We start from the raw sequence: 15,257 nt of genomic DNA on the forward strand, positions 1-15,257 counted from the left end.
GAGGAAGACTGGGAGTTCTACAACTTGATCCAGAAGCAGTAGTAGGAGACTGTGTACCAAGTGATAATGTTTCTAAGTAATATTAAAATACACTCACATGACTGCTTCACTTCCTCTTTGGCTCATCCTCTGTGGTGGTTTGAATAAGCATGGCCCCCAGAGACTCTTATGTGTTTGAATGCCTGATTCATAGGGAGTCCACCTTGTTGGTTGAAGTGTGTCACTCAGTGTAGGATGGGCTTTAAGGTCTTATATGTTCAAGCTGCTTCAGAGAAAGAGACTAGCAGATCTCTGAGTTCAAAGCCAGCCAAAGTGATATACTAAGAACCTATCTCTAAAGAACTCCAAAGTGACATAGTAAGAACCTATCTCTAAAGAACTCTGGAAAACACTATTTGGAAGATAAAAGACTACGCCCTCACCCCTACCCGTATCACCCCTGAGAGAGTTATATAGTTCAGGGTAACCTAGAACCTGCTATGTAGACAAGGCTGACCAGATTACAGAATATGCCACCATACCGTACCAGAAAACATTTTAAGACTGTGGACAAAGATCAATCCAAGACAGTGGACTTCTGATTCTCTTGCCTCTACCTCCCAAGTCCTAGGATTGCAAGCATGAGCCACACCATAAGCAAATCTTTTTTAAATGAGTAGTTTAATAATATGAACACTGAATCTCTAGGAACAGTATATAAACTGTGTCTATATTAGTTACTTTCCTGTTGTTGTGATAAAATATTACCAAAGCAACTTATAAAAAGTAAAGGGTTTGATTTGGCCTACAATTCCAGAGGGATAAGAATCCATCATGGCAAACAGAAGCATGGCAGCAAGTGTCAGGCATGTCTGCAGGAACAGGAATCTGAGAGAGCATATTTTCAACTGCAAAAAGAAAACAGAGCAAGCTAGGAATGGGCCAGTCTATGAACTCTCAAAGCCTGCCTCCCATAAGGCCTAACCACCTCCCAAACAGCATCACAAACTGGGGATCAGGTGTTTAAATATGAGTCTATGAGCTTCATCCAAACCACCCAAATGTCCTAAACATTTTTGGATCCTCCCCAGCTTGGGGCTAGGGTGATGGCCCAGAAGTTAAGAGTATATACTGGTTTTGTACAGGACCAAGTTCAGTTCCCAGCACCCACTTCTGCTTATAACATCAGCACCTCTTACCCCCCAAGTATAGCACACTCATACGCATGATTAGAAAAATCAGTCTTTAACCAATCTCCATTTTGCAGGTATAACCGAGTGACGCAGTGCTTACTTAGTGTGCAGGAGCATTTGCTTTAAGCACACCCATCACCACAACAAACAAACCTAAGAGCAGGTTATGGAGAGTTTTATTAATTGTATTTCATAAGAAAACTCCAGGAAACAGTTTGTCTAAGCAGATCCAGGCCGTGGCCAAGGGATCCAGGTTGAGGGAATAGGCAGTTGAGATACCATTGTAGGAATTGCTGATGAGGTGGCTCATTGGTTAAAAGCACTTGATGCTTATGTAGAGGGCCTGGATTTGGTCCCAGAACCCCATATGGTGGCTCACAGGCATCTGTAACTTGAGTTCCAGGGAATCCATTACCCTCTTCCAGTATCCACTGGCAGTGGGCGGGTACACACTTGGTACACTGACATACATTCAGGCAAAACACCCATACATAAAGTAAAATAATCTTTAAAAATAAAAAAAAAAGACATCAGTGCAGTAGTAGTTAAAACCAAAAGTATAGGTAAGGTAGCTTATAATGAAAGGAGTTATCCTTCACATTCCTTTATTCTGAAATAAATTCCAAGTGGTCAAAACTTTAAAGAAAAGAGAGAAAACAAAAGGCTTTTACCAAAACTTGGAGAAGAAATGTCTTTGTAAGTAAATTCTAGGAACCATAATTTCATACACTAAAAATTTTACTCCCCCAAAACCCTCACTGTTATCAAAGTGAACAAGCTAAGCAATAACACATTTTAATATAATAGCAATCTACTGCTTGAAATGGAAGCGCTCCTACAGCATTTAGAGAAGAAAAGGTTTTCAAGAATTCATACAAGTCAGTACGAAAAGACAAATAACAAAACAAAATAAAATTGTGCCACATTAAATAAATCAAAAAGAAACCAACAAATAAATATTTTAAAATAACCATTTTTACTTTTTCAGTTAGCAAAAATAACAAGAATTATTAAGTAAAACTGTAGAGTTCAAAGACAGCCTTGGCTGTGTAACAAATTCTAAGCCATCCTGGTCCACGTGAGGCCCTGTATCTAATACACATACGCATGCGCACACATTGAAGTATAGATCTTTGGAAGGTAGTTTGAACAAGTATAAGCATCTACACCCTTTTAAGCTCTTTTAACTCCTATGGCATATCAGAATAGATGGTTCAGTACAGTGCATAGAGGCCTAATGATGGAAGTTGGATCCCATGTTCCCACAGAGTGGAAGGAGAGAACAGACTCCACAGAGTTGTCCTCTGATCTCCACATGCACAAAGAAGAACACAAATTCTAATTGGTCTTAATAATAAAAACCCAGAGACCGATATTGGGGTTAAAACTGAAGATCAGGGAAGCAAAGCAGCCTGCCACTAGAGAGTTCTCACCTCTACCAATGCTCAGACCAAAATGGTGATCCTGTCCTCACACTAGTTCCCACCAAACCTCAGACTGCACTGAGCTCCTGTCTTCTCCCACCTTATATTCCTCCCTAATGCTGGGATTAAAGGCGTGGGATCCCAAGTGTTGAGATCACCTTTGTGTGAGCAATGTCTCTTTTAGACAGATTCAGTCTTGTGTAGCCCAGAGTGGCCTTGAACTCACAGAGATCCCTCTGCCTTGTCTCCCAATTGCTGGGATTAAAGGTGTGTACCACCACTGCCGGACCTCTATGGCTAACTAGTGTCACCAGCTTAGAGCTCTGATCTTTAGGCAAGCTTTATTTGTTAGATCATAAGCAAAATATCACATGTGTCTATACTTAAATACACAACATAAAATAAAAATTTAAAAATTGTGTTTTATCTGGGAATGGTGTACCATATCTTCAATTCTGGTACTGCTAAGGCAGAGGCAGACATATCTCTGTGAGTTCAAGGTTAGCCAGGACTACACAATGAACTCCCGTCTTAATTTAAAAATTGTTTCATATATGGGAGCCATGCATGGTGGTGCATACTTCATATTGTAACCATAGCACTTGGGAGACTATGTTAGGGAGATTGTGAGCTTAAAACCACCCAACGACATAGTAAAATCATATCTCAAAATAATAAAGAAAACATACTTTTTAATATTTATTCATTACATGTATGGGGATTAATATGCAATAGGTTTGCTATTAGATATAAAGGGCAGGGTACCAGATAATGCATACATCATATTTCTCATGAGTAAGAATTTAAAGATTGTGTTTACATTTACAGTTGTATATAGAAATTTTCTAGAAGGCTCTTCTCATAGTACTGCTGTGGGGAAGTGAACTGAAAGGTTCAGGCTTAGAAAATTTACCAAATACAGGGTTCAAAGAAGGAACAAAAAGCAAAATAGAGCATAGATAACTTAAGAGTTTGCTGTCAGGTTTTGCCAAATATAGTTATTATCTGCCTCTTTACAAGTTATTATTAAAGGGTCAAAAGGAAGTAAGATAGGGATTTTTCAGCTTGATTTGGTGACTTAGAGAATACCATTGCCTAACATTTAAAATAATATCAACAGAAGAGTTTCAACTTGTTTTGTGTTGATTATTCACAAACTTTTTTTCTTTTCTTTTTTTAATTATAGGGGTCCCAATTTCATCTGCTGTTGCAGGTGTAGCAGTGGGATTGGTTACCAAAACCAATCCAGAGAAAGGGGAAATAGAAGATTATCGTTTGCTGACAGATATTCTGGCAAGTTTGAAATATTTACAAGTGTTATTTAAAAGTACATGCTTAGGCCAGTTATAGTGGCATATTCCTGTATAGGCAGAGGCAGAAAAATCACTAGTCTTAGTCTAACCTAGATTACATAACAAGTTCAGGCCAACATGAGCCATGTAGTGAGACCCTGTATCCCCCCCTTCCAAATTAAAAAAAGCAAATAGAAGCCTCAGGCTAGAACAGTGGTTCTCAACCTGTGGGTACCAACCCCTTTGGAGGGGTTCAAATGACACTTTCACAGGAATCATCTAAGACTGTTGTGGAACAGGATATTTACATTGCAATTCATAACAGTAGCAAAATTAAAGTTACGAAGTAACAACAAAAATAATCTTATGGTTGGGGTGAGCACAATATGAGGAACTATATTAAAGGGTTGCAGCATTAGGAAGGGTGAGAACCACTGTGTTAAAAGAGTCTCAGTATTAGGATGGGTGAAAACCATTGGAAGAATGCTTGTACTTCAGGAGTAGAGATGCAGTGTTTTTTTTTCCTCTGTTTGCCTCAAATTTTAAAGGATATATATTACTATATACTTATCCAGAATGACTCCCTTGGGGCAATTGTAAATTAATTTTTATGTTTTTATTAGGAAGAGGCATGAGCTAAACATAAGATGATATTTCCAATGACAGGCTTTGTGTACTGGAGCAGCAGCCAAGCAGCAGAGGTGGCTCCTGCATTTAATGCTAGAGGATGCAGCTTACTTCCACCTGCATTTAGTGTTAAAGGATGCAGCTTATTTCCAGAGCTAGCACCTGAAATTCTTCTACAGTGACTATGGGTGAATTGTGTGTTTTTTTTTGTTTTTTTTTTTTTTAACTTTACCATAATTTCTTGAATTGTTCAAGGGAATTGAGGATTACAATGGTGACATGGATTTCAAAATAGCCGGTACAAATAAGGGAATAACTGCATTACAGGTACCATCTTGTGTCATTTTTTAAAATATTTAAATAGTGGTGTGGGCTAGCGTGTACTTATTTATTTATTTGGCTGTTCTATATTAGGCTGATATTAAATTACCTGGAATACCAATTAAAATTGTAATGGAAGCCATTCAGCAAGCATCAGGTAAGTCAATATACCTTATGCTGCTCTCATTTCTGTCTGGTTTGTTAATGGCACCTATAGTTCCCACTGAGCTCGCTCTAACATACCAGGGTAGCTGACGAAGAATGTTTGCTTGTATGGAGTCAGATGCCTGGTACCTTCAAAACGAGAGGAATGGAGCCCTGTAACTTAACAGGATCAAGTATTCATTATTGATCACATGACGTACTACCCAAATGAAAGAACAGTGAAATTTTAATTTTCTAAGCTAGGAGTTTAGGGAAGTGAATGAGGAATAGAAATTACTTTTTAAGATAATTGGAATATGAAGAGCTTCCAGTACAGAGTGAGTGTTTTAATTGTACATCAGAAAAACCGAGAGTGAAACTTGCAGGTCACACTTAGTTGATGGGATTACAACTTTAATTCTGTTGATATTTTTTCTAGTGGCCAAGAAGGAAATATTACAGATAATGAGCAGGGCAATTTCAAAACCTCGAACATCTAGAAAAGAAAATGGACCAGTTGTAGGTAAGACATTAAAATTATTACTGATGGCTTGATAAACATTAATGTTTAAACATTTGTTACTACTTTTAAAATATTTTTCTCTTAACAAAATAAAAATATTTAAGTACTTTTATTACTAAATACTTTCAAAGAAAAGGATTCTGTTGCAATCATTCATTTATTTGTATGTGCAAGTGGGTAGGATGCACAGGCCAGCCACACTGTGTGTCTGGCAATCAGAGCTAAGTTGTGGGAATTGATTCTCCTTGTGCCGTATGAGTCCTGGGATTGAACTCAGGCTGTCAGGCTTGGCAGCCCATGCCATCGTACCAGCCCTAGACAAAATATTTAAAATGTTCTTTCCATAAAGAAATGGAAAGGTGAGAACAATTATGCTTACAAGTATTAAAACATCACTCATGATAAATACATAAAATTTCTGTGTTCTTATATATCACTTTGAAAATAAATTTGTTGATATCGAAAGAAAACCAAACATACTTTTTGTACTTTTTTTTCAATAATTTTAATCATAACAAATTTCTTCTATTTCATAATGAAAGATTTGTATAGGTTCATATATTTTTGTCTTCTTTACATCATTGTATTACATTTCAGAAACAGTTAAGGTTCCATTATCAAAACGAGCAAAATTTGTTGGACCTGGTGGATTTCACTTAAAAAAACTTCAGGCTGACACAGGTAAAAGTTGTCTCAAGTTTGGGAGTATTATTAAATGCCAAACCATGTTTGATATTTCATCTCTATTATGTTACTCCCAAAATGTTATTTGAGAGATAAGAGAAAGATCAGAATAAAAGTTCAAGATTTCTTCCCTGTGAGTTTTCTGTGTGATTCTTCTGTAAATTAGCACATCTTAATACTCAACTATATTGTAGCAGGATAAAGCAGCATGGTAGGCCATGTGCATGATCCCAGTATTTGATGACAGCCTGGAGGACAAACGTAGCAAGACCCTGTCTCAGAAAAAAGATGACAAAAATCCATCATACTCTTTTCACATTTAAAATTTAACATTCCCGAATAATGTGTAGTATTTTGTAACTCAGTAAGTACTCCTACTTGTGCAGCTTGGACTTGGTTTCCTTTAGGTCCTTTTATTTAAAGAGTACATAGAGGCCAGGTACACTGAGGGGCACAGTGAGTGCTCTCAGTGAGCTCCAGATTAGCCATATTAAGTTTCAAGACAGCCAGCTATGTGCACATTTATTTGAGACTTTGTTTCAAAACAAACAAAAACAAGAGTATATGTCCTGTTTTAACTTGTTTCTTCTAGAAGCAATATTGGGATGAACTAGTAGTTTAGGCTTGTTAAAAAACAAGAGGCAGAGTGGCCTTAACCAATGTTAGGAGTGAGAAACTGAATAATTAATTCTTAAGGAATGAAAAAAATAAATGATGTTGAAAGCATTCTGCTACAGTTTCTAGTCATAATTAAAGAGCATAATTAAAAGCCTTAAAAAATAAGCCCTGCTATGCTAGGACGTGGTTCGTTCGCTGTTAAATCCACGGGAAATGCCCAGCACCTGGCAGGACATCACTGTGTACTTCATAGCAAGTGATTCCTTCACTAGAAAACAGCATAGACACAGAAACCAAACCCAGCTGCTTTCAGAGCCCTCCTTGTTCCTATGCTCACTCTTGATTAGTCTCCTTTGGCATGAGCTTGTTAAATTTAACATATTAAGCTACCTCTTTTTTTGTCTTTTGCACCCCTCACCATGATGCTGGGTTTATTCTTAAGGTGTAACAATTAGTCAAGTTGATGAAGAAACCTTCTCCATATTTGCACCAACACCTAGTGCAATGCATGAGGCAAGAGACTTCATTACTGATATTTGCAGAGATGATGTAAGTATAGATCTTAGGATAGTTTTCCCCTACTTTTTACTGTTAGCTTTATTTAACCTAATAATTTATTTTTCACTTTACAGCAAGAGCAACAATTAGAATTTGGAGCCGTTTATACCGCTACAATAACTGAAATCAGGTAATTATAAATAAACAATGGGTTTTGCTTTTTACTGCAAACCCAAATTCACTTTGTATTTAGATATATGCCAATAACTGTGGGGGGGGCAGGGAAGGAAGGGGGATTTGTATGTAGCTGGGAATAACTGTTCTCTCTCTTTATGCTTATGTGTGCGGATGTTTGGCCTGCATATACCCACCATGCAGTGCCTGAAGAGGATGTTGAATTGCTGGAGACTAGAGTTAGGTGATTGTGAGCCACTAGGCAGGTGTTGGGAATTGAATCTGAGTTCTCTGTAAGACCAGGAAGTGCATGCACTTAACCACTGAACTTCCCTCCAGCCCTACTCCCTTTTGTGTTTTGTTGTGTTTATCTTTAGATAGATAGATAGATAGATAGATAGATAGATAGATAGATAGATAGATAGATAGATAGAGATAGAGATAGAGATAGAGATAGAGATAGATATGGTTGTTTTGCTTACATGTATGTCTTGCAGCATGTGTTTCTGGTACCTACAGAAGCAGAAGAAGGCATCACATTCCCTTGAACTAGAGTTACAGACAAATGTGAGCATCCATGTTGATGTTGAGACTCAAACCCAAGTCCTCTGGAAAAAGAGCCAGTACTCTTAATTGCTGATCCATCTCTCCAGCCAACTCTGAACTTTTGATCCTCCTGCTTCCACCTCTGGAATGCTGGGAGTGCACCACCATGACTTGTTTTTTGTAGTGCTGGGTATCAAACCATGGACATGTGGGTCCTCTACATCCCTAGTCCCATATAATTTTTTTTTAAGCTAATTTTATTTTCTGTGACATTGTAATTTTCCATAGTTATATAATTATTCTAGATTCTTTTGCCAGAATTTTTTTTTAAACCAAATTTTTTACCATATTTTATTTTCTTTCTTTTGGAGGAAACTGGGGGGTTTCGAGGCTGAGTTTCTCTTTGTCTTTGGACGCTGTTCTAGACCTAGTTCTGTAGACCAGGCTAGTTTCAAACTCACAGATATCTTGGCTTCAAACTCGCCTCTGTCTCTAGTGTGCTGGTATTAAAGGTCTGTATTTTATTTTTAAACCACACTTTCCACCAATTTTATTTTCCCCAAAAACTGTAAGCCTAAATATACAAATTAGTATTTTCCTTTCTGTTATTATTGTTTCTACAGCTATTATTTGGTATTTAATTAGCACATATTTTCAAGTCACTTTCGACCTCAAAGAATTTTTACCAGCTGAAATTATCTCAAAAATGCCACTTTAAAAAAAAAGGAAGAAATTATTTAGAATATTTATTTAAAGTTTTTTAAAATTAATAAAAGAATGAGGTAATCTGTTTAACGTTATAGGTGAAAACTAAGCAATACAATTGGTTGCTTTCAGACTAGAGAAAAAAGGAAAAGAACTTTTCACAGCCATCCATTCATAACTCTAGTTCCAGGAGATCTGATGCCCTCTTCTGACCTCCACAGGTACTAGGCACACACTGGTACATAGACATACATATACACTTATAGGCAAGACATTTAAACATGTTAAATAAATCTAAAATAATAAAATTTTATAAATTCTGAAGAGAGACATAGGTGAATATGTAATCTAAAAATTTTTCCTTAATCTTTCTTGGTCATTTGAGTTGCAAATATTTAAATATAGGGCATATTTTCCTATTGAAAAAGAAGTATTTGGGCTCAGGACTACCACTCTTATTGTGCATGAGGTCCTAGGTTCAGTCCCAAGTACTATGAAACAGGAAAGGGAGGAACAGAGACAAAGAGACAGAGGAAAAGAGGACCATATGTTCTACAGTCATAATGTCATAATTTTTATATTCATAGAATGTATCCTAGAAGCCAGGCCCGGTGGTACACAGCTTTGTTCCCAGCACCCAGGAGGTAGGGGCAGGCACATCTCTGTAAGGCCGAGGATAACCTGGTCTACATAGTGAGTTCCAGGGCTATAGAGAGACTCTGTCTCAAAAACAAAAAAACAAAAACAATATATCCTAGAATGTAGTCTAGAGATTTGTTTGACACCCTGCATCTGTGAGAGCATCTTCTGTTTGTACAAATACTTCTTGTTTTAACTAAGCTGATGTCTTTTATGTCTTTTTATAGAGACACTGGAGTAATGGTAAAACTGTACCCAAACATGACTGCTGTGCTACTTCATAACTCACAACTCGACCAGCGGAAGGTAAAAGGAAGGCTAGATTTGTGTGTATGTGTAGTGAGTATGCACTGTGTGAGTACACATGTGTAAACAGAACAGAGGAAGGCATAGGGTATGCTGTGGGACTCCCATCTCATTTCCTTAAACTTGGTCTCTCACTGCCTGTAGTTTGTCACTACTCATCTAAGTTGGTGGCCAGCAAGTCCCAAGGATCTTCCCTTGTCTCTTTCCCTACAGCACTGGGGTCACAGTTACATGGGTAAACTATTCCTGGCTTTTCATACAGATGTCAGAGATTTGAACTCATGTCCTTGTTTTTGTGCAAGTGTCCTCATCTTCTGAGCCATTTCCCCAGCCCAGAACTTGACTTTTTATAATTGTTAAAAATAACTAATATTAAAATTACCTAAATTATTGAGAATTATATATTTTGCCTAGCAATAGTTTAAGTATACCAGCCACTAATATTTGCAATAATGAGATGTAAAGAAATAGAATAGCCCTTTTTAAAGGACTATAGTTTGAATATTCACTTATCATATTTCAGTTATTCATATGAAAGAACATTCTTAACATAGTAATGTATTGAATGAGCTGTATCCCAGCCCATGTTTATCAGTGCACAGTAAACAGACATTTGAAGGGTAGACACTGATGTGGTAACAGTAGTTATCTACATATAGTTTTGGGTGGTTTTCATTTTCTTCTATTTTTGTTGTTTTCAGTCTTTGTAATTAATAGATTTCACCAGCAAAACTTTCACTTGGGGAGAGGTATTTACTTCTGTGATTACTAGGTAATTACATATAACTAATTAACTTTTTTGTAGATTAAACATCCCACTGCCCTAGGATTAGAAGTGGGCCAAGAAATTCAGGTACTTGTGTTCAATATATTATCTTTAAAAAGCTATGAATTGTACTTCAAGTTCCAATTAGTATTTTTGAAGGACTAGAATAAGAACTCCCACTGATATAGACTGCCATTTGGACTTGATTACATGATTGAAAGCCCTGTCATCTTTTAGCAGTTGAGACTGTACTTGACGTTAAATGTTTCTTAACTTAATGTTGCTGGGGTCTAGAATTCTGATGGAGACTGTACTTGACGTTAAATGTTTCTTAACTTAATGTTGCTGGGGTCTAGAATTCTGATAATAAAACTGGCCCTGTCTTGTAGTCCTCTGTCATTAATAGAAATTGTTGGTGATCTGTGTGTGTTTTCCTTATACCTGAGTAAGGCCACGAGTTTATTCCCCATCGATTGCTCCTATTGTTAAGTAGCTCTGGGGAAAAGATGAGGCCCATGATAGCCTCCCTCCACTAATGTTTGTGCTTTTCATCCAAGGGGATTTTAAGCCTGTTGCATTTTCCCCTTGTTTGCTTTCTTCATGGAAAAGTGTACTCTTAATGCAATAGGCCCCGAGTAGTAGAGAAAATACAGAGCCCTTATCTGAACTGTGACTTGGTCTTACAGTATAGGGACCTAGAAACCATAAAGACACAGTTTACCAGAAGACTCTAATTTGAAAAACTAAATGTCTGCTCTCTTTTTTTTTTTTTTCTATTGGTTGGTTTGTTTTAGAAAGTAGCTCAGGTTAGAGTCAAACTCAAGCTTCCTGTTGAATGCTGGGATTACAACAGGGAACTATGCTTTGATTCTTTTTGTCATTTTGTAACAGCTATTTACTAGATATTTATTGAGTGTGCCTCTACATATTACTGATTTTATTAGACATATACAAATATTAATAAGTGCTTTATTTGTACCATGTAAATTTAAATGTCTTTGAAATTACATGTCAACTTTAAATTGTTTAACATAGGTCAAATACTTTGGCCGTGACCCAGCTGATGGAAGAATGAGGCTTTCTCGCAAAGTACTTCAGTCTCCAGCTATAACTGCTGTCAGAACGCTAAATGACAGAAGCAGCATTGTAATGGGAGAGCCTGTTTCACAGTCATCATCAAACTCTTCCCCTTGACTCCCTTTGGAAATAGTATTTAACAATGATATTCTGCAAAGCAAATTTTAATAGTCCTGCCTAATGTGTAGATTTATATATAATTTAAATATGATTATTTGTATTAAAGTGCTCATTTCTATAGGCAGATTTTTTTTTTCTGTCCCACCAGCCAGCTCCAAAATTATGACATGGAGAATTATTAATCATGAAACTCAGCTTGTTTTTAGCTACCTCTTATAACTTAAATTAACCCATTTATATTAATGTATGTGGTACCCCAAGGATCAGTCACTTCATCTACATACTGTCTGTCCTGCTTTCCTGCTTCCTCCATGTTTCTCAACTCTGCCTTTCTTCTTCCCAGCATTCTCTGCACCTGGAAATCCTGCCTAGCTATTGGCCATTCAGCTCTTTATTAAACAAATCGGTGTGACACATCTTCCACAACACATTTCATGTGCCTTTTTTATTTCACAGGCAACCTATATTTGCTTATTTTTATTTAGATTATAAATCAGTAAATTTATTAATGAAAGTAAGCTATTTATATATGTTAGGAGAAATTACCTTTTGTCATAATTGCAAACTACTGAAAAGTAATAGACCATTTATGCTCTCCTAAAGGTCTTTTCCAGTCCCTCCCTTCTCTTCATGTATGGTAATGGCTATTCTCCTTAGTCATGGCTCACCTCTGCCCCACAATTGTGCAGGCCTACTACTCTTCCACATACTAGGACTTGGCATGTTGAAAGCTAGAACTTTTTTTTGAGAGAAATTAAACATTTAATTGGCATTGAGGGAGCTAATTTGATTCAGTTTTTAATGGGATATCTTTCAGTTACAAAACTATAATGAGTCTTATGATATTCTTGTTAGAGAGATTTTTTTTCTTTTTTGATTTTCAAGACAGGGTTTCCCTGTGTTAAAGGCCCTAGGTGTTCTAGAATTAATTCTCTTTGTAGGCTGGCTTTAAACTCACAGAAATCCACCTGTCTCTGCTGGGATTAAAGGTGTGTGCCATCATGTCCAACTTTTTTTTTTTTTTTTTTTTAATTACACTAGGTTGTTCTTTGTGTGAATGTAATTGGCACTGTGTGGATATGTATTCTTGGTGTAAGAGCTGGAGGAACCAAATAGATTAGTGATGTAATTTCTAGAAATAACTGTCAAGTTCATTGTCATAATTTTCATTTCTTTAGATAAGGTCCCACTATGTAGCCTTAGATAGCCGGGAACTCCTTAGATGAGATTGGCCTGGGACTGAGATCAACCTGTGTAACAGTAGAGTGCTGAAATGAAAGGCATGCACCACCATACCCAGCTCATTGCTGAAATTTAAACCATGCTATCAATCCTCAAAAAAGTAAATACTACATAATTTAGACTATGTCCATTTTCAAATCTTATAAAAAATATGAATTTTTACTCAGGGCTGATTCATAAGATATTAAATATCTGTTGGTCTAAGCCAAAGACTTTTAAGGTATATTTTATACATAAGTCAACAAACATTATTCTTTGTAAAATGCCATATTAGACAGCATTGATACCCTTTCTGAAATAGTGAAAAGTAGTTGAAAATGTAAATTATGTTTGATTTATATAGTTGATATATTGTTATTTAGTAATAGTGACCAACCAGCATAATCCCTAGTTTAAGGAACAATAATCCTTAAATTTCTTAAATTTGCTCTTATTTTTCAAAAGGACTCTAAACTGCTAATAATTTGGGGGTGGGGGAAACAAATCCAGTTCTTGGAATTCCAGAGGAATGCCACATAATTAAATGGACAGCTCACTAATACCAGCAGCAGATGTACCCTTACTCCTGCATAAACCAGGAACCTACCATTTGAGCCAGAGTTTCAAATCATGGTAGTTTTCATAATTTCTAATGAAGTTTTTGTTTTGTTTTTGTTTTTTTGGAGACAGGGTTTCTCTGTGTAGCTTTGGCCATCTTAGATTCGCCTGTGTCTGCCTCCTGAGTGTTGGGATTAAAGGTTTGTGCCACTGCCACCAGGCCCTCAAATGAAGCTTATAATCTGGGACTGTCATATACCAAAAACTACTTTATAGTACCTGAATACTGATATTTGTAAATTGTTCTTTTATGACCTTGTTTTTGACATACCATGAATTAGTGTTCAAAATCTGTATGTTATTTATTTTGTGCACTTACGAGCCATTGTGCATGTGTAGGGATCTGGACAACTTATAGGAATTGGTTCTCTCCTCCTATATGGGTTCCAGGAAACAAACTGAGGCCATCAGACTTGATAATAATTATTGCACCATATTTAACTAAGTAAGCCATCTTAAATGTTCAAGTTATGGTTTGGGGTTTTTTGTTTTTGTTTGTTTGGTTTTTGTTTTTTCAAGGTAGGGTTTCTCGGTAAGTTTACAGACTGTCCTGGAACTCTTTGAAGACCAAGCTGGCCTCAAACTTAGAGATCCACCTGCCTCTGCAAATAGGGTTGAAGTTCATGCTCACTTCTGCTTGAAGAAATCTGGCAGTACACAAGAATGGAACATCTGAGGAAGTAGCAGGTGCTTTAAATTAGAAAGGCATGGGGTAAGGTGTTGGAGTGATCTGTCCTACTGATGTTCTACATCAGTTGATGAACAAAATCAACTTAGGGAGTCTGATTTATTTGGCTTACGTAGTGCAGATCACAGTCTATTGAGAAAAGCAGAGGTCATGAGGAGTGTTGCTTATTGGCTTGCTCTCCGTGGCTTACTCGGCCTGCCATCTTTTTTTTTTTTAAATAAATATTTTATTATTATCATCATTATTATATGATTGTGTGTTGATATATACACAGATACATATATATGGGGGGGCGGTTCTCAAAACGGTTTCTTTGTGTAGACCAGGCTGGCCTTGAATTCACAGAGATTCACCTGCCTCTGCTGGGATTAAAAGCATGTGCCACCACTACTTGGTAGCCCAGCCTGCTATCTTATACCATCTAGGACATCTACCCCCTCCACACACATTCAAATGAACTGGGCCATGGCATGTCAAGCATTAATCAATAAAACGCAATAGACCCTAACCGTAGGCCAGTCAGATGGAAGCATTTTCTCATTTGATGTTCCCTTTTCCCAGATGATCCTGGCTTGCATAAAGCTGATGAATAAATACATAAACCACAAAAAACCCAACCAGAACAAATGATAAGAAGTTATTCTTTGAAATAAAATGATCCAGAACCACTTCACTGAATAGACAATATTTAAAAAGAGATCTAAATGAAGTAGAGGAAGGAGATGTGAAGACATTTGGGAAAGAGAATTTCAAGTAGAGGCCTTCACTTTCGTTATTCTGTGTTGAAGAACAGAAATAACCTTTTCATTTTATAAACCAATTTCACACAGCTTAGTCCTTTGCTTTTTATTAAGAATACAGACAAAGGGCTGGAGAGATGGCTCAGAGGGTAAGAGCATTGACTGCTCTTCCAGAAGTCCTGAGTTGGATTCCCAGAAACCACATGGTGGCTCACAACTATCTATAATAAGATCTGATGACCCACATGGTGGAAAGAGAAGCAACTCCTTCAAGTTGTTATCTGGCCTCCAAACATACACCATGATACTTGAGTACCAACACCAGGTAAATAAAATAACATTTATAAAAGGAAG

General features: G+C 36.9%; 1 protein-coding gene across 1 annotated transcript in view; it reads left to right on the forward strand.

The window, feature by feature from the left end:
- The window catches only part of Pnpt1 (polyribonucleotide nucleotidyltransferase 1), a 37,111-nt gene extending 23,765 nt beyond the window's left edge, over window positions 1–13,346 (forward strand). Inside the window, exons 19-28 of the mRNA XM_051200710.1 lie at window positions 3,783–3,889; window positions 4,771–4,842; window positions 4,930–4,993; window positions 5,420–5,503; window positions 6,101–6,184; window positions 7,248–7,354; window positions 7,438–7,493; window positions 9,595–9,673; window positions 10,479–10,526; window positions 11,475–13,346. Of these exons, the coding sequence (XP_051056667.1) occupies window positions 3,783–3,889; window positions 4,771–4,842; window positions 4,930–4,993; window positions 5,420–5,503; window positions 6,101–6,184; window positions 7,248–7,354; window positions 7,438–7,493; window positions 9,595–9,673; window positions 10,479–10,526; window positions 11,475–11,633 (860 nt within the window). The 3' untranslated portion in view covers window positions 11,634–13,346. The remainder of the gene's footprint in view (window positions 1–3,782; window positions 3,890–4,770; window positions 4,843–4,929; window positions 4,994–5,419; window positions 5,504–6,100; window positions 6,185–7,247; window positions 7,355–7,437; window positions 7,494–9,594; window positions 9,674–10,478; window positions 10,527–11,474) is intronic.
- The last annotated feature ends 1,911 nt before the right edge of the window (window positions 13,347–15,257 follow it).

This window comes from Phodopus roborovskii, unplaced genomic scaffold, assembly GCF_943737965.1.
Source record: "Phodopus roborovskii unplaced genomic scaffold, PHOROB, whole genome shotgun sequence".
NCBI classification, from domain to species: domain Eukaryota; kingdom Metazoa; phylum Chordata; class Mammalia; order Rodentia; family Cricetidae; genus Phodopus; species Phodopus roborovskii.